The 24,264-nt window shown below is 40.1% G+C and overlaps 1 protein-coding gene across 1 annotated transcript; it reads left to right on the top strand.

The window, feature by feature from the left end:
* The first annotated feature begins 3,233 nt into the window (after positions 1-3,233).
* On the top strand, positions 3,234-21,340 carry LOC140238941 (uncharacterized). Its single transcript, XM_072318836.1, has 2 exons — positions 3,234-3,364; positions 20,533-21,340. Exons 1-2 carry the CDS (start codon positions 3,234-3,236, stop codon positions 21,338-21,340), a joined length of 939 nt encoding a protein of 312 aa, XP_072174937.1.
* The last annotated feature ends 2,924 nt before the right edge of the window (positions 21,341-24,264 follow it).

Here is a 24,264-nt window from a genome sequence, read left to right on the forward strand (position 1 = left end):
AGTAAGTCTGTACAAATAGAATGATAGGCCTTTCGTAAAAACTGAACTTGAAATAAAAAGGTTATCACGTAACAGTGATTTGATGGCTTTCAATTATGAAATCATATTCAAATTATCTTGAGTAATGGCGATATATTCTCCTAAATGAAAATATAGTAATACAAAGTCACCTTTAGCCTTGTATTCCAAGAGAGAAAGAGAAAAAATGTGTCCTTCGCATAAAACTAAAGATTTGTTGTAATAACTTAATAACAGCAATGTTAAATGTTCGTTTTGTTTGTCTTTCGTTTTGTGTGCTTGTTTGTTTGTTTGTGTTTTCTTTTCTTTCTTTTTTTGATTTTTATTATTACCTTAAAACCGGGACAACTTGCGTTCCTCAAAATGCTGACACATCGCCCATGATCATATGATATCGGTCAGGTCAAGGAGTGGCAGTAACTCGATGGTCAGGTACGTGAGTCTTCCAAACCCCAGCGCAACGACCTATGTTCCATTTTATTATTTTGTCCCCACGAACTTGTGACGTCATTGGTGACAAGGCGTGTTCATCTCCTAGCAACCGACTGCCAGCTCACTTGCTTAACAACAAGTTATCGGGACATAGTTTCCTTGCAGTATACTATACTTCTTCACTTGGTGCACTATATAAACACCATTCTCAGTACAATATTTCATTCTACTACTCTTGTTCTATTTCCAAACAATGACCACTTTACAGCCGATAAAAGCCGACAAGAGCCTTATAAAGAAGATCGAGTTTAAGATCGATTATAAGGGATGGAGAAAGGGGGGGGGGGAAGGAGGGTAGGGGAAGGGGAAAGTGCATACAATGTGGACTACATACATTCGCATATATATATATATATATATATATATATATATATATATATATATATATATATATATATATAATGATATAGAGATAGATAGGGGGAGAGAGAACAATGTCACCCGGTCATGAAAGGAAAAAAAATGTTTTGCCGCCGCGTTGTCTCCATTCTTCCGATAAGTCGCACCTGACTTCCTCCGAAATCCTCGTCGACCTCCTCGGGGGGAACACAGGGTTATGTGACTCACAGTTTTCTAGGGTTACGCTGTTCCAGGGTGCGTGATTGCAATACATGTACTCCAATCTGTGCCCCTTCTCCTGCTCGACCCCCCCCCCCCCTTCCTAGTCCTAGTGTCTCCACCTGCTACTTAAAGGTACTGTTTACCATTGGGAGAAGTGATTTGAAAAATGTTCGAGTTATCATAATTATTTGATGCATATGTGTACGTTAGTTGTATCACATCCTGCCATATAAACATTTTGCAAAAATAAACACCTAAAAAATAAGGAGATATCACTATTTTTCTCACTAAAAAGTATCTGTAGAAGGCTTAGTCTAGAAGCAATATTATCATAACTGTAAATTGTTCACGTTTTGTATATTTGACAATACTGAAAATTGATCATATTGATTAATTATTTCACACTAGTTGTTTTTATCCCTAACTCACATTTCAGAAATATTTTGAAACGCTAAAGCTGGGTTTTTGTTTCATCTGCAAATGGTAAACAGGGCCTGTAACATCAAAAGAGAAAATGCCTACAGCTTATCCTCCCCCATGTCCTACAGCTCAGTTGGTAGGTGCCTCTCAAACCTTACTCCCCCACAAAATCAGAGAGTTGCCGCCTAAAAGAAAATACGGAGAGAAAACAAAATCATGTATCAAGTGGGTAATGTTTGTCTTTGGATGCAAGGACTAGGTGTGCCGTCGAGAGAAAGCCCGTGACTCGTTTTGCGTTTGATTGCGAAAGACTTCGTGCGGTGCGCTCCATCTGACTTCTAGTCTCTATTTACAGGTTGCTATTAGCTTTTACCTTACGCCGACCACTTGAAAATTACTTTATGACACATGAATTATGTAAAATATTCATGCGCTGATAAATAAGAAACATCATGTAGATCTACAGGGGTTGATATTGAAAGTGTGAAACGCAAATGCCCTACACTCAAAGCAAACAAACCTACACAAACATGAATACCTTGTGAATGTCTTATGTGAGTTCTAGTGTAAAAATATCAATTTTTGTTAGCAGTAAAAAACAACAACAACAACAAACAACAACAAATTTTCAAGGACAAACATGATTAAAGCGACTAAAATTTGAGGCACCCTTAATTTTCCTTTTCTTTTCTTGGAATGTCCGAGGTGTCTTCCAGCTGTCTTGATATCAGGGTCTTTTTGTGTATTGTTCACCATGTCCACCGGCATTCAACAGTGTGACTCGCTAAGCGCGTGAATATTCTAAGTCTGGACGACCTCATTACTGCTACCTCTGGAAAGTGAGAAGCAAAATGGTGAAATGCTTTTCTTATGTAAGCTTCACCGTGAGAATAGACACACTTACGCAATCTTGAAAGTGCCTGAAGGTAAGATTGGCATCGATAGATATCGATTTTAATGTTTGAAAGGTAAATTGAAATGGTAAATGGTTGAAAGCCACCATCATGAGCAATCATGGGTTCATTCGATTTTGTTTCATGCTATTTTCTTCATTTTCGGGGTAACCCTTTGGGAGATGATAAAAAATGATCTATACACAAGAGCCCTTCAGCTCAACAGCTCAAACAAAATTAATGTAAACATAATTAGAACAATTGATAAAATAGCACTGAAAATCGTAAATTAAAAGAACTACAGAGCCACAATGAGAAAGTAAATTGATGGTGGAAGTCTTGACGTCATAACTGCAAGGCGTAAAAGAATAATTCAATTTTAATTTAATGATTGATTCAACAATTTATTGCAATGCTAAGGATGACAACATATTCAGTTGTACAACATTAAGCTACGGAACGTGTGTGCAAGATAAGCAAAAGTGTGGGAAAAATCCAAATAATCATAAACTATATCATTTTGCTCCCTCAAAACTCAAAACGTGGAATTCATAAGGAATGTCTGCCTTAAAAAATGCGCTCTACTATGTTGTGGAGAGACGGGTCTGCGGTTGAAGACTACCACATCCGAAACTCTTAGCCAATCAGTGTGCTTCATTGATTGTGCGAATCCCCAGCGCGCGGTAATTCTTCCTATTATACGAGAACGGCAGTATGTCTGTGCGTCCGTCCAAGGGCTCATCTAGTATGGTACATTGTATTACGCGATAACCAGTAAAAAGTGTTTTCTCTCCACATTTCTGATCGTATCACGCAGGGAAAAGGACGTTGTTGACCAGCACACCAAAGATGCAGTGGCTAGGATGTTTGCTGCTAGCGAGCTTCACCCTGCTCGCCCTACCGGCAGTGCAGGGTGTTTGTCCACCTAGAGACAGGATTATGATTTCTGGCTGGTTTGAGTTTGGACGATCATGTATTGGGTGAGAAAACGCTGAAGTATTTTATCAGTTTTTCATGATGTGATCCCCATCCCTCTCTCTTCAAAAAATTTCCTCTTGGGCACTAATCAATGTGACCGCGCCATGTTCTTTTTGATATTTTTAGGAGATTCTACTTTTTGTTTATTCTGAATAAATTATACTAAATTTAATGTTTGTTCTTGAGCTGTTCTATTAGCCAATGCGGTAATTGAAGCAGTGATAACTTGAATGACAAACTAATCATTTTCCTAAGTACATTGACTACACCCTTATATCTTTTTCACTAATTTGCTTCTCATTAATGAGGGTATAGTGCTGTCTTTTCGATTTTCTATTATAGTCTCGCTGCCATTTTCTGCCCTTGTCTATTTCATTTGTTTGAAGCAACATTACATATACCTACCCTGTGCGTTCTTTATTTTCAGCTGTTTATTCCATTTTTATTCTGTGATTCGAGTCTGATATTATCCGTTTGTGTAAGGGATTTTTAGGCCAAGAATAGAATGGCATCACGCCATTTAGCTCATCAACTCAGTTAATAATAGACTTTCACAATTCAGGTGATTGCTTTTACTTTTATTTACACCATTGTTAGATAAATTGTTACACCTACTAGTTATAGTGTCATTTATTTTTAATCTCGTTCTTGTCCTTTGTAATTGCTACGCTATTGTGCACAGCACGATAACGCTGGTAATCCTTTAAGTGTTTCGATCACTCGAGCAATCTCTTCTCACCTCAGCGACTGCTGAGGCTCACACGTGTCATATTCCTTGACACGCTGCATGCACATTGAAGGGGATGGCTAGTAACTGATCAGTGGGAATGCTGGGGATGATTGTTCCAATCCTTGTGGGATTCATTTAAGAGTACATTATATATCTATTATTGTGTGAAAATTATTTGCTTCAGAATGGTCTCATATTCAAGTAATGTGCAGTGTAATCGCTCCATCACTGTACAGGCATGCTAACTTGGAAACATCAAACTGCACATTACTTGAATATGAGACCATTCTGAGGCAAACAATTTTCACACAACAATAGATATGTAATGTACTCTTAAATGAATCCCACAAGGATTGGAACAATCATCCCCCAGCATTCCCACAGATTGCCACTGATCAGTTACTGGCCATCCCCTTTAAACAGCTATAGGCTTCATGATTATTCATCCACAAGGCATCTCTGCGTGGCTGAGGGTGGGGTAGTGCCTGCCTTAGAAGGAGCTTAACAGGTGTTCGATTCCTTCTCTCTCACTTCGCGTCATATCCATTCTACTCTGTCGACATTGCGACTATAAGGAAGCATGTGTGATATTGTCAAGACGAAAAAAAAAATGCAAATTCACGGCAAGAGTCAAGTTTAAGACCGCTTTTCCCCACCCCCTTTTCCTCTCTCTCCACTTAATCACAGGTGGATGTCATGCTTGATTGTAAAATTCGTCTCTCTTTAATCCCAAGCTGCTCCCAAGCACGCCTCGGAAGAACAAGATTAGACCCCCTAGGGGAGCAGGATGGAGTCCTTTAAACCTTGAATGCTAGCGGTAGTGCTCCCTGTGGCAGGCTGGAACTTACCTACCACTCAAAATAAAGCGCGCCCACACACACATACACATATAGACCTAAACATGCATACATACACACATACACACACACATGCATACACTTATACATGTACGCTCATAACATACACAAACATAATCATTCAGGCACCTAATGCACATGCGCACAATTTCCTCATCATTTCATGTGTTTCTCAAAGTAGACCTATACCATTATACTGACACCTGACACATCTAAACGTGCTAAAGCATCGAAATAAAGTAAGCAGATCCTTTTAAGAAGGCGATTTGGCATTGTCTTTCTATACCATTCTAAATCTAAAGATATTCCGACAGGTGATGAACTGATTCATTTGCCTTGGACAATATTGAGCCTATTATTAGAATAACTGCAATTCGGATGCAAACATTATCTCCCGGGTCGTTACGGCGGTACACACTATCAAATTACTGACGTTTCAGATGGGGAAACATTCCTTCATGCCTAGTGGCACATATCTTTGTACACACTCTGTTGCCTGAATATATTCCCGTTAAAGACTGACGTCACTTTCAAATTGTCATTTTTGGTTCCTGGGGCTCCTTGAAATGGCTACGAGCAGGTACGGGGACTAATGCAATCACACCTTTCCCTTATCATAGCAAAATGCCAGCATAATATAGGTGAAACTGAAAGAAAATAGCATCATATTTTACACTCAAGCACACACGCAAATAGTAATACATTTTCATAATTATGTTTACTTTGATGTCAGATTTACCGAAGCTATATCCATGCTAAGTATGTTAATACCTGTTTGTGTAAACGCTTTCAGTACAATCAAATGCTTAATTCTTATTTCCTTTTTAATTGATATCGTCACTTCCTTTACAATGATTTTGCTTTGTTTTGTTTCCGTATGGATACACTGTCCGGTATGACAGCAGATATTTACAAAAGACGTTTACAAGTAAAGGATGAATTGTCAAAGTTGTAAAGTCTTCTTCCTAGCTTATTAAAAAAGGGAAATTGCTACATTATCTCCTGACGACAGGTATTAAGTGTGACATATTTCATGAGATGCCGATAAGCAGGTGACGGTGTGTTCTCCCCCCTCCCCCTCCCTGTCTTCTTTTGTCGCCAAATTGTCAAACCGGGGGAGAAGTGATACCCCGCTTTACAATGAGGTAAAATTCGCGAAGACGGGAATGTTTTAATGAGGATAATCCGCACATTGCCAGATACCAAAGAGCAACGAAAGTTCATGACTTCGCCTGCCGCGGCAAGTTGTGATGAGTAAGTTAAAAAGCTCAAACGCCACTCCCTCGGGGAGCCTTTTGCTCTGCTGACACACATTATAATTCCCGGGCTTAAATAGGATTCTTTCCGATCTTTTATCATTGTAGAGACCATCCCCCTCCCGCGCCTTTCCTTTTTTTTTTTTTTATAATACACACACACATATAATAAACGCAGAGCTAATCACACAGCCCCCCCCCCCCAAATTTGGGAATAGGATACATTCTGTGAAATTTCCTCAAGATAAAAGCGAAGGTATGGGCGTGTCTATAATAAAAGGTGGCTCAAGGTTGGATGCTTGAATTTGTTAAAGTATGAATTCAAGTTTGAGTCAGAACATACAAGCAAGTGGCATGCCTAGCTCCTGTACGTGAAACATTTTATGCTCTCGTGTAACAAATGTAAAAAAAAAAAAAAAAAAGATGACATAGTCTCTTCAGAAAAATCTGCTCGGTACTGGGGGTAAGAATTATGGGTAAAGGGTAATAGTGCAATGAAAAGTCGAGAAAATCCTGTACTTCAGGTAAACATTTCATCATAGTGAACGAAAGGTTCCTTCTCTTATTTTTGTAGTATTGTTATTTGCATTATCATTATTAGCTTATTGTTATATCACTTTTGTTACCAATATAATTGTAATCATTACATCTACCTTGAATTATTAACTATACCTCTGTATACTGTAACTCTCATTACCATAAACCGCACTGTGATTTATAGGGACTAATTGTATCATACACTAACCTTATGATAAGATACGAAAATAGTGCCACTGACCTTTAAGTCTTGCGTCACTTAATTTTACCGTTACGAAAGCTTGCGGTTTATTTATCTGTCATTCGCTATCACGAGAACTCATGCTCTGATGATCTCGTCACTCGCTGAATTAAGTTTCTGTTCCTACGTGCTCCGGAGTCGAAACGGGGAGTGGCTCATACTGAAAGATAGGAACGGGTGTAAATTGAAGCATTTTTTACTGGGATCTACAACCGTCTGGGATAGCTGATATCCGTTTCGACGGAAGCTGCAGACCCTTATAGATCCATCCCCTAGCTGCCTTGTGCACAGACCAGACGCTGTCTGTCAGCCAGGCGACTAGTATATTCGGCAGTCTCTAGAGATGAGCTGGATCGGCGGCAAATGCGATATAGTCCTCTTGCTACGTGGTGCTTGCTACTTCACTGATATTCATTTTGGGGGACTCGTGCAGTAGTTAGATCCGATAGAGGATGATAACTTCTTCTGGCTTTATGCCCCCTCTATCTCTCCCTTTGTACAAATGCAAACATATTTGTGCGTTTCGCAATATCTCCGTGGGAAAGAATACAATGGCCCACAGTGTGTTCTGCGTGTTTGGTGTGTTCACAGTGTGTACACAATGCGTTCACATGGTCGACTTTGGTGAACACACTGTGTCGAACCCTGAACCGTCTGTTTACACAGTGTGTTTACAGAATCAACTATGTGAGCACATTGTGAACATACTGGGAAACAATTTGTTCGCATTATCAATCATTGTTAAAACGGTCATATTTAAGACGGTGTTTCACACTATGTTCTTTCCAGCAGGGATTGTATACAACAGAAAACCTTCGAACCATATTACATCGTATGCATGTGGAACACAAAACGCGAAAACGCTGTTATAGATATAAACCAAATAACGAATGGACATAACGGTTATAGGTCACTGTTCCTGTTTTGGAAGCATGACATGACTCATAATAGGGACTACTATGCCAGCCAAAGTCCGTAAATAAAAACTTCTTGGCAGAGAATTAAATAATGTTAGGCAGGTTCTACATCTGTGACAGAAGAAATGAGAGAACCTATCACTGGTAATTGCTCCATTTTAACCCTAAGCTATAATGGTCTTTCATAAGAGAAAAACAAACCACACACACATAAGTTTACATGATGACTATTGCCACCGATTCCATTAGGCCATACCCATGAAGTCATTAAGGTATCATGGAAGTATGACTGACTGTCCTGATAAAAGGATGGAAAACTAACCAAAAGCATCTAAACAAATACGTAGACATCTTGTGAGCTTATATCACTACAGAATAGAGAACTACCGATTTTTTACATGCATGACGTGTGGGTTTTTTTTTTTTCTCTGTCTCTGTTGGGGTTAATTAGTTCAGCATTAAATGACACCATTTTTTTTTTTTTGGTCTTAATCTGGGAGTATTACGTTTGTGCGATTGTCATTTGCCTGTGTGAAGTTATCTGCGTTCTTTATAGTAACTGAAATAAAGCACAGATGAAAGAAAAAACATGAACCACAACGTGTCATGAATAATATATTATGATTGTATAAGTAGTAATTCTATGGGAAGTTGTGTGAGATTTTTTTTCGCTTAAGAGCAGAATGAAATGTGACTGTAATGTTAATTGTTATTGATCTATTATGTTAAACCCGATGAGATTGTTGCCTTTGTAGGTATGATGTGCGATAGAAGAACATTTGAGCATTAGTTTTTGTGTTTCGTGTTGTTAATCCGAGGTTTGCTTGTTTGTTCATTTCCATCTGAGAAGATGGCTGGATAGCCCATATTCAGCTACGCTAAGCTGGTTTTCCATGGGGTCCAGTAGAGTTGGATTTGAGGTGGGACCACTTCACCGGGTTAAACACCCTGCTCTTTGCGATGAATGAATGAAGTGGGATCTTTTACGTGCATGAGATGTGACTCTCTCATACACATGACCTCCATTTTATGTCCTGTCCGAGGGATAGAGTGTTTTGCCTCTTGCTAGAGGGGACGATATGATTACGCACAACATTGCTCAGTCCAGATTCGGGTTCGAACTCGGGCCCTTAGGATCGTAAGGCAGACGCGCAATACCAACTGAGCCAACTAAACCACATGCTGCTGCACTTCTATGCTATCTGTCCGTCTTGCCTTATTATGAGTAAGGAGATATAGGATGGAGACACTGAAATGGGATGACAAATAAGGGAAGCGAAGGAGAAAGTGCAGGGAGGTGAGAAAAAATAAAACAGTAAAGGGAGCCAACAGCCCGCCAACTCATGAGAATCAATCAAAGCCAAACTAGTTAAGATTTAGATTTTTTTGTTTTTTATAAAAGTCATTGTTTTTGAGAGGACGAAACATTATTTTTGCTCCTATCTGGACAAGATGTCGAAATGATCCTATAAGTCGAACAACAGCTCAACGAACGTGTCAAATGTTCATGGTCACGGACACTCATTTCTTCCTGTGCCGATACCTAAATTGAATTTCACCCTCCTCCTAAAAAAAAAAAAAGGAAAAAAAAAGAAAAAAAAAAAAGAAAAATGTTTTGTGCACATGACACATGACGAATGTGGCTCAAACGAAACATTCTTTCTTCAGATGTGTCGACAGAATAGGGCTGCTGTGATAGCTCGACAACGCGGGCGAATTTCGCGAGGGTTCCTTGGGATACCTGCAGGCACAACTGCGATAATCTTTGCAGATCTTCGCAGAATCCTCGAGGCCGACGAACACCCCTGACAAAGATCCTCCCTCTCTGAGTCACACGGGACGGGATCAGTGTGCTAACACGTCTCCTCCTTTAACCCCATCACGTCCATCATTTCAAAAGTCCGTTGGCTTTATATGATAAAAGCAGTATTCCAGTGGCAATGACGAAGTCAAAGAAAAATTCGAAGTTTCCTATACAACGTTGTTTGAGCTTAGACAGATGGGTGGTTGCCAAAGGAAAATCTCTAATAACGCATCAAATCTGTCTGGGATTTCTAACAGGATGGATCACGAAGAAAGGCTTTAAGGTTTTTCTGAAAGAATTCGCGAAGATGACGGTCAATTTTCCAATAATACTCGCTTTTGTGTCAATGTCGTTTGCTTCAAAAGCTAAAACCTGCCAATGTGGCTGTCCTCGATATTTCTCACACTTGTCTAGTGAAGCTTACACAGATAAAGAGATGAGCTTATAGGGTATAATTAAGTTGACCAGTTCCCAAACAAGGTGTACACTGACTCACCCATTGTTTAAAAGGCGATATAAAGAAACAACCAATCACAGCCGACTATCTCGGTTTGGTTTTCTCCTCTTTAGCCCTCTTTCCTCTTTTTACAAAACAACAGCAAAAACAAACAAAGATTCAAACAAACAAAAAACAAGCCTTGAAATTGTTGATTACTGACATCTAGGCCTATACATTAGAAAACAGGACCATATACTTGTCCACGTCTTCTTCATTTTTTTTAATTCTTTTAAGGGGCCAGAATAAGGAGAAGATTTTGATTTCAATCGAGGTGAGATGGCTTAGTCCCAAAAGAGTAAATTTATGTCGGAAGTGGAGTGGCTTTTAAACGGATTTCTGCTATGCGTCAAACGGAACGGGGATCCTTACGACTCTGCGAGTTGTATATAGCAGCAGTGATGGTCATTCTGTTCACAGTGATATGTCATTGAGGCTGAGGACTGAAGGGCAAAACCACATCTCGTATAATGGATACATCAGTAAATACACAGCCGTTTTGTTAAAAGGGAAGTTTCGCCATGTGTGTTCAGCCAATGTAGAAAGTCGAGTTAAACAGAGGTAAAATAGAAAATAACTTTGAATTTATTTTGTTATTTTTCTAACAAAATTAAGTGATTGTTTCCACATCCTTTTACACTTCTTGAATCCATGTGCATGTTTCCTGTCTGAAGAAATGTTGAAGCTAATAACTGACGAGCTATCAGGATTCCAGCTTCTTTTAGCAAGACGTCATAATATTTTGTGGACTGCTACTAAAGACTATCTAGTGACGCATTGACGTGGTGAAAATATATTTGCATATTAATTATTGTAAACATGTCAAATACCTCTCTAATGTGCTATCCACTCACACGTACCTATATCAAGGGTAGTTAATTCTTTGTTCGCTCCGAGTGCCGATATGTACAGAAAACAACATAGCGTTGTACAAACTGTCCAGAATTCAACGGCACAGAAAGGGTTAAAACGTAAGAAGGGTAACAGAACCCAGGCTATACAGTCACCCACTTTTGGGCTTCACAAGTTCAGCAATAAGCTTTCGAGTAAAATACCCTGATGCCAGCAGCACTGAATCGAACTCAACACATTCCTTTCTTTTCTTGGCTCATCGTTAGAAGTAGGCCCTACTATTTGCAGGCATGTGTGTATTTATAGAAGTATCTGCAAATGCGTGTTAAAATAATGATCAATAATTGGCTGTGATGTGGCCAAAACTTCCGAAAGCTAGGTGCATGCCAAATGACGTTCTGAAAATACAAAATTCACCCAGATTCATGGATACAAACTCAGACATATGCCTGTTCTAACACTATCTAATGTACGCTTCCATGTGGTAATAAAATTTCCCGCCAAAAAAACACACACACAAAAAAAAACCACCCCAACTTATCATCCTCCTTTCTGTTATTGTTGTTAAATGCTTTACTTTACATTAAAGATACAGCGGTTATAGGTCATCATCAGAAATAACGATGACATCGATTCTTCTGATCTTCGATGGAGCCTAGTTTGACAAAATAATTCACTAAACATAAAACATTCCTAAAAACAGATAAAAATAGGTAAACTAAAACACGGAATGGTAACTGAAACAAATCATTATTAGCATGTGATTACAGCAATACTAATCATTGTCAACAGTGTAAAACTTTTGGCAAAGAAAAAAAGGTAGGGATTTTAGTGGTTGTTCAATCACCCATGTCGGTATTAATGCACGAATTGGAACTGAACAGCAGCAGCAACAACAACAGCAGCAGCAGTAGCAACAACAACAACAACAAACACGACAAACAAACAAACTTATGTTTGTGGCAATGCAAGTACACAAGGCGTAAAATCTATTTGCTCATTACTGAGATACTGCCTTCTGAGAAGGGACATAGGGACAGATGATACGGAATTATGGTATTATAATATTATGCCAGAGATCAACTTATGGTGCTTTGATCGATTGCCATTTGATTCAAATACTAGATTGTAAAGGATTACTCACTTCTCGCTCTCAGGTCCTGACCTGATAATAAATAATCTAGTAAGCTTGCTATTGCCAGGTATGTTGATTCACCCACATCTATTCACTGGCCAAGATTATTTGTGAGTCTAAATATGATTCAATATTTGGACAATCACCAAGTTTTACTATTTTGTTGTTAATTAGTGACTCACCATCAACATACTACAGATAAGGCAGTTGTAAGGTATACCACATATGGGATGAATATAATTATAAGCTCCCTCTTATTGGCATATTAGCATGATTGTACACTTATATTCTTTGTTGAAAATGAAACAAATAAATGAAATATAAGAAATATGATATTCATTGACATTCAATATAATCGTATTATGAGCACATGCATAATAATACAGATAGTCATAAATAGGCCCAGCCGTATATCCGTGTAAACGTGTGTGTATGTATAGTTTACATTCATAGAGAGCGACCATACTGTTCTGAAGAACATTGTTATTATCTTAACATAAGATTAAAGGTATTTAATTAAGATTAAAGTCTTGTTTACCTTTGGGAGCAATAATTTTAAAAAAGTTCAAGTTATCACATTTGATGCATATGTGTAGGTCAGTTGAATCACAAAATATCCTACCGCACAAACATTTCACAATAAAGCCTAGAATATTAGGAGATATCTCTATTACATTTTCTTACTAAACCATAACTGTAGACGGTTTTATCATAGCTATTGTTCATATTTTGCATATCTATCAATACTTAACATCGATTATACTGACTAACACTTTTACATTGCTTGTTTCTATTCCTAACTCACATTTTAGCATATTTTGATGCACTAAAGCTGGGTTTTTGTGTCATTTGCAAATGGTAAATAATGCTTTTAAGAGACCTATAAAATTGAATCTTTTTCGTTCCATTGCTGCTCACATGCTGTAACATGAAATCTGGCCTCCTTCCAGATTACAGATCTTGGCTTCAGCTTACCCAGTAATTAACAATCATTTCAATCGGCTTATTCAGAAGCTCTGTAGCTATTCTAAAGTGATAAACTTGGCCCATCTTTAAAGGTTCATGATGTTTAAGTGCCTCCCACCTATTAGATAGCGGAAACGAAGTATAGGCAATGTAGTGCATTGAGATTGACAGGTAAATGCAGCTGAATTCTCACCTCAAAACAATACTACTAGTATACAATCCCTTTAACTTGAACATACATACTGCTTCATTGGATCTTGATGGGACAGATGCCGCAAGAGCTAAAATGCTTTCAGTCCGAGTCCATAATATGATACCAAATTACTATCATTATTGAAGGAGCATCTCTCAGAATTGAGGATCCAATATTGATGACATTTTTAGTGCTCATGCAGAAGCAAGCTGTAGTTGATACTGGGACTTCTTCTCCTTCTTCTCCTTCTCTTCCCTCGTCATCTTCTCTGTGTCTCTTCTTCCTTCTTCTTCTTCTTCTTCTTCTTCTTCTTCTTCTTCTTCTTCTTCTTCTTCTTCTTCATCTTGTTCGCCGTCTCCTTTTTTATTTGTACTTCCTTTCTTTCTTAACGTTATTGGATTCTTCTATTTCTCCTCCTCCTTCATGTCCTTCTCGTCTTGTCATTATCATCATCATCATCATTATCATCTCCCTTTTCCCCCTCTTCCTCTTCCCGTACAAAGATCTCTGTGGATTTTTTTTTTTTTTTTGACATAGGCGGTGTCAGAGTAATTACCCATTAAATATAAATGGCACTCAAAATACGGCATATGAATAGACCGTATAAAGCACGACCGATTTCGGAGGGAGGTGAATATGCCCGTACATACATAATCCCCGCTTACCAACGTATATTCTCTGTCTGTCACCGTGGAACAGGCCTAGTTTGATTACCACCGACATTGGGTGGATGTGAGAAAGGTTACGAGGAAGTCAGTGATAGAAAGCCTTCCATCAACTATTACCCAGTATTTTGCATCCCTGCACCCCCTCTCAATTCTCATCCAGTACACCCCTCCAAACTGTCATCCAATATTTTGAATCCCCCAAATTGCCTCCCTCCCGTCCTTCTATCTGAACTTTTGTTTCTTCTCTTCTTTTTTTTACGTTTCCAACAATTTATAAACCAGGTTATTGTGGTAACAAAATACCTCGAAATATTTATTATCCTTCACGAGTTTGGGTAGGACCTATAAGCTTATTGATATGCCAATTAACTACAGCTGACAGGGCGTGGCGTAAAAATAGCCAAATTCCATATCATGAAAGTATGTTTTCTTCTGTTTTTTACCTTGATCTTGTCGTTTGTCTTGTATTTTCTTTTATTCTTTCTACTTGTTCTTAATTTTGCCTTTTCTTTTTGCTAGCTCCTCCTCGTTCCTCCCACTTGCTTTATCCTTCCTGATTCGTTCTCCTTTTCCATCTTCCTCTGCTCTTCCAACATTACCATTGTCATCGTCGTCGTCATCACCATCATCATCATCATCACCATCATCGTCGTCTTCACCATTCTGTTCGTCTACCTCCCCCTCCCCACTTCATTTTAGGCTCCTTTCCTCCACCTCGTCTTCCTCTTACCGTATCCATCCCGTGGACGCCCGGCTGTCATCTCTTTTTTTTAAGCCGTCTCCGTCCGTCAAGCGCCGCCAAACTCGAATTACAATAATGACTTTGATGCGCTCTTAATTAACTGTTTTTTACTCCCGCGTGCCGCAAGGTGCTAATCCGAGCACGGCGGTGTCAACCTGATAACTTGATCTGTTCATCTTTCTTGAACGGCACACCACGTGACAAGACGTAGCTGAGGAAGTAACGCCCTTCTGGGCGCATTCTCTACGACCTCCGGGTTTCTATCGTGTGTAGGGCTTGTGTCGGAGTAGGCTTAGATAAGGCTAGAAGATGTGCTTTCAAACTTACGGATTTTGATGCTTGTTACTTGGACAGTTTTTGTTTCTTCCTTTTTATAAGATAAAAACATTGGTATGAAAAAATGTTTAAAAAAGACTTTAAGGATATAAGGTAATGAATCAAGTTTCTGTTGAAAATAAGGGTAGATGTCCTTTATCTGTTTCTTCAGTATAATGTCCACAAAAACACCAAGCAAGTAGGGCCTATATCTCCAAATCAGTTTCATTACTACCTCAGTAATAATAATGCTGGAATAAACAATAACAACAGATGGTCTTCTTGCACACAGGTCTTACATGCAGCTAGAATGCAGCCTCAAAAACCTGAACGTGCATGTTGGTGTAATTTCACATAAGTATCCTGATTAACCACAAGAACTATTATTAACTGTCACTAATCAATTTGCCTGATGACAGAAATTTAATCCTAGCGAAGACACCCACGATCGACTGTCAATGTCCCTTGTAATTTGTTGTCACTTAAAGGCCCACCGCATTTACCGGAGTGCCATAACTCGATCGTAGCTCCTGTTTAGAACCGTATCCGGGCAATTACCCCCGGAGGGCAATTACCCCCCGGCCAAATACTGGTTAGTGGTAAGGTAAGAGTAAAGATTAGGGTTAGGGTTAGGTTTAGGGTTAGGAGTTTGGGTTAGGTTTAGGGTTAAGTTCAGGATTAGGATTAGGATTAGGGCCAGGGGAAGGGTGCGGGGTAATTGCCCAGGGGGTAATTGCCCTAGACCCGTTTAGAACATCATGTGACACGACTTCATGACTTTGTTAATGGACGGGATGTTAGAGCTAATGAGCGGAAGATACATCGCTCTTCTGTGTGTTTTTTTTTTTCCATCTTGGCTTTGGTATTGGCCGATAACACTGGTGACGTCACATATCACGTGAATGAGCCCGGGGCTCTAAGGGAGCATCCGGGTCTCGGGAATCGTTGCGTCATCTCAGAGGGAAGACTCACTGTGAGGTTGGTTAAAGTCTACTCTCAATGTTTAAAGGGTGTGTACAGTTCTGGTCGAGGTGAGGATTTAGCTTTTAACGTTTTGCGAGATATTCAGAAACCACTCTATAAGATGTCAAAGAGCATGCAGTTCTAAGGGGTATCAAAAGTTTATTTGATGAAAATCGGTTTTGAAATGGTTGAGATATCCAAAAACAAGGTGAAACAAAGAGATCCTGATAAAGATGTGGCATGTCGCCTCTTCTCATTAGCACTTTTTTGGATATCTCAGCCATTTGAAAACCGATTTTCATCAAATAAACGTTGAATCCTTCTTAGAATTACATGTTCTTTCATATTTCATAAGAGGCTTTTCATTATCTCACTTAGGAATGTTCAAAATATGAATTCCCACCTCAACCAGTACTGTACAGTCAGTTTAAGACGGACGAATAAAAGCTTGGTGATTTTTTTTCTATTTTTTTTTACCAATCGCTGCAGCAATAATTGCTGCAGTTGTGATTTGACGCATGAAACTCTACAAGGAAACAATGACAAATACTTTCATTTCTCTTGAATATCTTTTTTTTTTCGATAACACCGCGAGATACAAAGGTCCGAGTTCCATAATTCATGTACTTTCAATGACAGCCAACCATTTTGGCAATAGGCGTAAAATCCTGCTCATTTTAAATTAGTACATCGAAACAGATGCCTTCTGATGAGCATGGATATGACTTTAAAAGGTTCCAAGGGCAGGGAGAATGGCTGAATCATTTGTCCTTACATTGTTTCAATCTCAGACAAATTTCTTTTTAATGTTGTTCTTTTCATTTACAAACAACAACATGAAAAATAATGTTCTTTCTCAGGTAGGCTTTGTTGGTCGATCTTTAGGAGCGCGGCCTTCTGTTCTGGGCGGGACTAAGTTGCAAACAATGGTCATGATGGTCTAATACAGTGGACACGGCCCATCTGTAATTTCCACCCAATGCACAAGGCAATCCTTTTGATTGTCTTCTTATACATTGTTATATGGGAATAAATTGTTCTATGATCTCAGCTTTATGACATCGAAACTCTTTGCCAAGACTATTCGGGAGGCCCTGATGGTAATCGAACAGGAATCTAGACAATGCGCAAGGGGACTTCAGCCGGGTTTTTAGGTGAGACTTTCTAGGGGAGATCCAGCGAACGGGTATCCTACTATTCCTATGATTCTGTCAGAGGCTTGAACATGCTGAATCCACTCTTACCTGCACATGACCATTTGAGTCTCGGCCGATTTGCTTCCCCCCCCCCCGGTACGTTAATACCAGGCGAACAGATCAATTATTCTCGTAAACTTTGAAAAGACTGACAATTAACTATTCAAAAAACTCTACCACAACCACCACCACCGCCACCACCACCACAACAACGACGACGACGACGACGACAACAACAACGACAACAAAACAACAACAATGCCACAAGCACGCACACTCAAACCGACGTTCAAACACCTACACGCACATGCAGTTACTCAGACTAGGGGGTGTTTCATCAACGTTTGTCAGCGCTGACAAGTTGTCATCGCTGACAATTTCAGCAAAATCCTTGGTTTTGATTGGCTGAGATGCTCTGGTCACTGACTGTTACTAAAGTGATTGTCAGCGATGACAACTTGTCAGCGCTGACAAACGTTGATGAAACACCCCCTGGGAAGCGGCGATAATTTAAAGGGATAAATCGAGGATTGTATCAGTTGAGTCAGATGGAGGCAGACGAAGAAAGCTGTTTGCATGATTGCAAATGAAAGTAGGGTGCCCATAATTATGCTGACTCTTCTGCAAGACCCTTTACTTATCTTGAAAGGAAATATCACAAATTTCTTGAGGAGTTATTAAAGCCCGACCGGGGGCTGAGATAGATGACAGAGGTGCATTGAACAGAACACAGGTGTATGCTTACTCTGGCGTGAGTCACACATTATCCAGACTCCTCGCAAATATCCCATGGTCACCGTACCTCGGTATAACCAGGAAGGTGGAATATGATTATGTTTCACCTCCCTGGTATAACATTCTTTAATATACAAGGTAAAAGTTGGCTAGATTCCCCCGCAACAGTCACATTTTCCTCACAATAAAATCAAACTGAGCGAGGCAATTCAAAACAAAGCAAAACGATTAAGGTTATAAAGAAATCAGTGAAATCCATTCGTTCTTTGCATTTGCTGATTAGAGACTGCTGGATGTCAATTCCACACGTGCAAGACGTGGGTTTAGAGAACTGCCTTCAGCCAAGGACGTACATGTATCACCTCCTTGCTTCAGCATTATGACTGCGGAGAATTGATCACTCCCACTCGATCCGGTAACCATGGCAACCAATGTTGAACATCGGTTTGGCACGAGATCTTGCCTCCGGAGTCTCGGATCTTATTATTCATTTTCCGGCCTTCTGGATTCATTTCGTTCTCTTCAAAGCCCCCCCCCCCCCCTCCTCCTTTTATTTTCTCCCGTGTCTCAAATTCTCTACCTCGCAGGATCATACGGCTTATTTTTCGCGTGGTGGTTGTCTGTCTTTGATGATTCAACATCTAGCGCCTGCGACTGATTGATAACAAATGGCTTTTACACTTATATGAAAATGAGAGAGAGAGAGAGAGAGAGAGAGAGAGGGGGGGGGGGAGTCACATGAAAAATGTCACACTGTTAAACGTCTCTTCGACATGTCATAATGTTTTCAGTGTTTCCTTCCACGTCAAGAGAGAATCGAACCCATCGTGTTGCTGTTCAGTAACGTTGCTGACATTGAACCGGTATACCGGATCTGTCACACACCTGTGTACCTTGATAAGCCATATACCTCCATAAGTTGTTGATATTCAACTGTATCTCTTTCAACGTGACAATTATAAATCATTATCCACGTGCTTTTTAGCTGTCTATCAATAGTGGTGATTGCTGTGGTTGCTGTTGGCTAATTCAATGACAATACAAAGAATATTCTTTTGCGCTTGTTTAGGGGTCCTTGACTAGGGTTAGGGATTTTGAGGGAGACAAGGGGGAAAAAAATCATAAAATTTCTTCCGCAATGATGTGGCAGTCGAGTCACTAGCGGGACAACTTCCGTTTTCAAAGGGATATATATATATACAGTTGTACATATATATATATATATATATATATATATATATATATATATATATATATATATTACATAATTAAGTTTTGAGCTACAATTACTGAGACTGTATGGTAAAGTACAGCACAGTATTCCAGACTGCTGTAGTGCCGTCATAGCAACTACAACGGTAGATGCCGTAAATTGGATTGAGTTGAATGCAGAGCGGAAAATAGGCAACGGTTATGAGCATGACATATAATTTCTGGTAGCCCACCCTTCTTTCAGGGGCCATTTAAGGATGAACTCTTCTGTGCAAATCCATCAAATTTTGACAAAAATTGTCACCGCAGGCTGGCGATTGGCAATGGGGCGGTAATTCTCTATGGTAACAAATCATGTCATTTCGTAATCACGTCAGTTAGCATTGGACTCGTTCATTTTTAGCATCGCAACAGTAAATGTGATTAGAGCCCAATGACATTAGTTGTTCACAAAAATTATAAGTTTTATGAATTTGATCAACCATGCAGAGCAGCAATGCAAATGGAGATGATGTTGTGGCTCAGTGGATATCATTCTTAAAGTCCAAGGTTCGAATCGCGTGGTAGCTGCAGCTGTGATGCCCTTTTAGCAAGGCATTTTACCCTCAATGTCTTATACCTGGGGGGAGGGGGTGGGGAGAGGGGGAGGGGGATTACAGTCGTACTTCTCGTGGTTAATTTCATCGAAGCAGTCATTGCTCCTACAGCGACTACGTGAAATAAATGTTATAAAGCATAATTGAAGCTGATTACTATAATTTATTGGTGTAATTGTTCTTAATTGTTTTGCGAAACATGATCCAAAGTGACACTATATCTGCCGCAGCGCGCGATTAATCTGCATGATTGAGCTTGAGCCACTGCGATCTTGTTGTATTGTGCTTCCATAATTTTTATGTATCACACTGCATATTTGTAATTAAACAAAAAGATCACTGGATGTTGGATTATTTTCTGTCCCCACATGAAATTCTATGATGTAAAGTTCTCTTCATTATCTTGACATAATTACCTGCTACTTGAATTACTAACTTGAATTTGTGTTTTAGTCAAAAGCCTGATTATTATTGCCTAAAGAATAAATGCCATCCTTGCCAAATCTGCCTTAAATCTGCAGGGTTAATGTCCATTAATGATGCATATGGAACGTGAATGTGTAGACTCCATGTACAATGAAGTACAGAAGTTAACCTGATAAAGTTATGTCCTCATTGGTATGACACCTGCAGCTCTTCATTAACTCTGAAGTTTTGGACATGTGGAACATTGATATATCATTCACTCTCTCGCCCCTCTCTCTTCTTCCTCCAACTTTATTTTTAACTTTAATCTGTTTTATTCTTTTTATCTCTCAGAATCTCGCATCGCGTAAGGATGAATTTTCGCGAGGCGACGTTTTTCTGCCAGCGCTACGGGGGCTCCCTCTACGCCCTCGACTCGCCGAGTAAGAACAACATCATGCTGAGCTATCTGACCACAGTCTTTGGCAATGGGAGACGACAGAAATTCTGGACCGGTTACTACAAGGCGGAAAACGCCCTCGGGTGGAGGTGGACGACCGGATCCACGTCTCAGTATACGGACTGGGAGCCTGGCAAGCCGGCGACGACGAACGAGGCCCTGGGAGCTGTCGCCTGGGGTGGCACCCACTACTGGAAGCACACTTGGCAGGACGAGCCGCTGAGTGCGTCATTCGCCTTCATCTGCCAGGCGCCCGCCATGAGCGCCAGTGGTCAGCCGTACCCTCCGCCTACATTCCCTCCTATCCAGCCGTCTAATCCCGGTTGGCCAGGACCAGGACCCAATACCCCCGTGAATCCTGGTCCAGGTGCAGGGCCAGTCAACCCAAACACTCCCATCAACCCTAACGTTCCCATGACTCCTGGAGCAGGACCAGTGAATCCAGGCAATCCTGGCGTTTGGCCAGGCACGCCCAACAACCCCGCGGTACCTGGCACGCCCAACAACCCCGTAGTACCTGGCACGCCCATGAACCCCGCGGTACCTGGCACACCCAACAACCCCGCGGTACCTGGCACACCCAGCAACCCTGGCGGCGGTGCCCCCAATAATCCGAGAAATCCCCGTCCCGGACCAGGTGGTCCCGCCGTGATACGGAGAGGCTACCCTCAACGCTTACAACATTTGTTAGCTGTCCCATAATGTTTCATCACGATATGTCTAAATATTCCCCGTCACCTGCCAAGGACATGTGATAGACACTGCCACGTAATATCCGTTGACATTGTATGGATCCTGGTTTTCATCTGTAACCACTGAACACAACGCAGAGTGGATGACATCTGTAAAGGCCGCTATACTTTACTTAAGTTTCACACTAGATAAAAAATAAAGAATAGTACGATATCTTACAAATCTTGAAAAATAAAAAAAAACATAATTTCGCTTCTCGTCTGTTTAACAAATAAACTGTTCCTTATCAGGCTATAATAGGACTTTAATAGAAGTAAGTAGCGATCTGTTTACTTCAGTCCAACATTCACTTAAGGGTCTTAACTAGCAAAATACGCGTTTGCTAGTTTAAATAAAAAAGAGCCTGAAAAGTTTTCCGTACCAAGTGAAAATAGAAGAAAAAAGCCGGGAACCGCTAGTTTTGACTCACAAGGGCATATAAAGTACCTCATATTACATAAAGTTTGCCAACTTATATCTCAGAAAATTTTGAGATTCAGTCAGCTCCAAAGGCAAGTACACATCTGACACATCACTCTCTCCTTTTTACGCATGAATGAAGAGCCCCGTGCAATACGTTTAAGAGTTATAAGTCTTTCGATTGTATTTTTCTATTCGTTGTATAGTGTACCAATGAAAATAAAGATATTGTTATAAAGAATAAATGTTATGTACATACTCAGTGTACAAAAGAAATGAAATACGTTTCTCGTGTCATGCGTCTTGGTATCCGTATCGATTTTTCACTGGTTATATCCAAGGAAGATGTGTTGATAACGATTTGTTGTGTTGAACTTGTTTTTGTCTTGACCGGGGGAGAGAAGTTGAAATAAGAATCGAACGCAAGGAAATTCAAGACGATGATTATAATTATGAGCAAGTGTTTGTCTTTGTGGTTTAAAAGAAACGTTGTTCTTGTAGCGATCGATACCCTACTAAAACTACTTTGGAGATTTTGATTTCTTGCTCGACTATTTAATACCTACACAAACTGCCTAAAAAATACTTTGGGGTAATGGTCTAGAGGATGTTCATTTTCTCATATAGGTCGTTCAGTTTGTGATTCGGTGGACAACCTGTTGATATACACAGAAAGCAACGGTGCCACAAAGATCACGAGATGCAGAATTAAAAATGATTGACAGGCATCAATGCAAGGGTCTTGAGGACAATTCTTCTATTGCAATAGTAGTTCATTACTACTGATCATGCTGACGGTCATACGTTTATTCTCTTTTTGTTTCATTTGCTTCCTTTGGTGTCAAAATTTCTTTGAAAAAAATAAACCGAGAAAGTTTCGTTTGACTTTACCGCATTTATTCCTTTTTTTATATACAAATTATATATTACTATCATCATTATCATCATTTATCATCTTTCAGTGACAAATTTATCTAAAGTCTTGGAATAAATGACAGCAGTTGACAGTGTCAAACAACTTATGAACTTGCAAACAAGTAAAACCTGATACACTGATGTGAGGGACTATCTAAACAGCATTATTGATTTAGCCATGTTAACAAGTCCACAAAAATTAATGATTTTATTAGAAAAACGACTGTGTGACAACGCGAATGAATGAACATAATGCATTATTGAGATGTTACTATTAGGGAGGAAAACAAACACGAATCATGCCTGTTTGGGACCGCTTTGGACATAGACTCCAAAGGATACGAGCCGCCTCCTAACAGCAGTGTATCAAAGTAAGTAGTGACAGTGTCAAGATTGTTCACCGTTCGGAGGTTCAAAGGGTATTGGTAAAGGCAATGAAAAGTCCCGTCAATTCAGGTCCCGCACCGCAGAGTCTTGGATGGTCATTGATGGTGTACAGTTCTTGTTTCTTGACATTATAATAGTGGTCTGTTCACCTGCGATCAATCGCAGAAAAGTTGATCATCATCACTAGAGTAGGCTAGCCTTTGTCTTTTAAACCGAAGAAATACTTTGAAATATAGAGTTTCTTCACAACTATCGGAAAGGCTCGGTTAATTTCGTCCGCAATCCGCTATCTAACAGATGATGATTATCACGTGAGGAAAACACCGACATCATTTTCATCTCCTTTACCTGCATGTGCTTCAGAATCTTTAGGAGTGTCTTTGCTTTGGTCTTTTTCTTCCTCGTCATCGTCCTCGTTGTCGCCCTCGTCGTTGTTGTCTGTTGTAGTTCTGCCTTTGTCAGCGGACTTTGGAAGTTCACTCCCTTTTCCAGTGATGCTGTTTGCATCTTCCGATTTATCTGCACTAAAAGAAGATGAGGGGCGCGTGCGATCGTCGGCACCAGGTATGGACGTAGACGATGAGGGCGCCCTGACACTTTCGTTCGTTTTGCTCTGTTGATCGCGGTTTGTCTTGTAACTTGTTGAGGACGTACTGACTTTACTCGGGGACAATTTTCGAGAGTTTGAAGAAAATGTTGTCGAGGAGTTGCTCCCATTACCTGAACTCTTAGGAAGAGTCAGGGCTAGCATGTCACCACTATTATTGATACCTGAGTTTTCCGATGGTCTATTTGTTCTTCTCGGGATCTGATGGATGACTCTCCTTTGTGCCGCAGTGCGTTTGTACACTCCTGCCCTTCCCATGGGCACACCGCGTCTATTTCCGGGAACATTTTGCTGGTAACCAATCGCGGGAAGTCGTGTGGGGGCTCTACGACGACGCGCATTATTACGCGAATCCACTACATCTTTTAGAGATGGCGTTTTCCCCAAGTCGGGTGGCGTATTGATAGACTCTATTTCTCTGACAACTTGTACAATGGCGCGAAATTTCCAATGCAGTACATCATAGTCGTGCTGTGTGATGCTTTCGTTTTGCTCGTTTAGGAGTCTAACCGATTCGATACCTGATTGTAAAGCCTTGATATCTCTTTGTAGTATGTCGGCGCGC

The sequence above is a fragment of the Diadema setosum genome, chromosome 15 (genome assembly GCF_964275005.1).
Source record: "Diadema setosum chromosome 15, eeDiaSeto1, whole genome shotgun sequence".
Classification (NCBI taxonomy): Eukaryota; Metazoa; Echinodermata; class Echinoidea; order Diadematoida; family Diadematidae; genus Diadema; species Diadema setosum.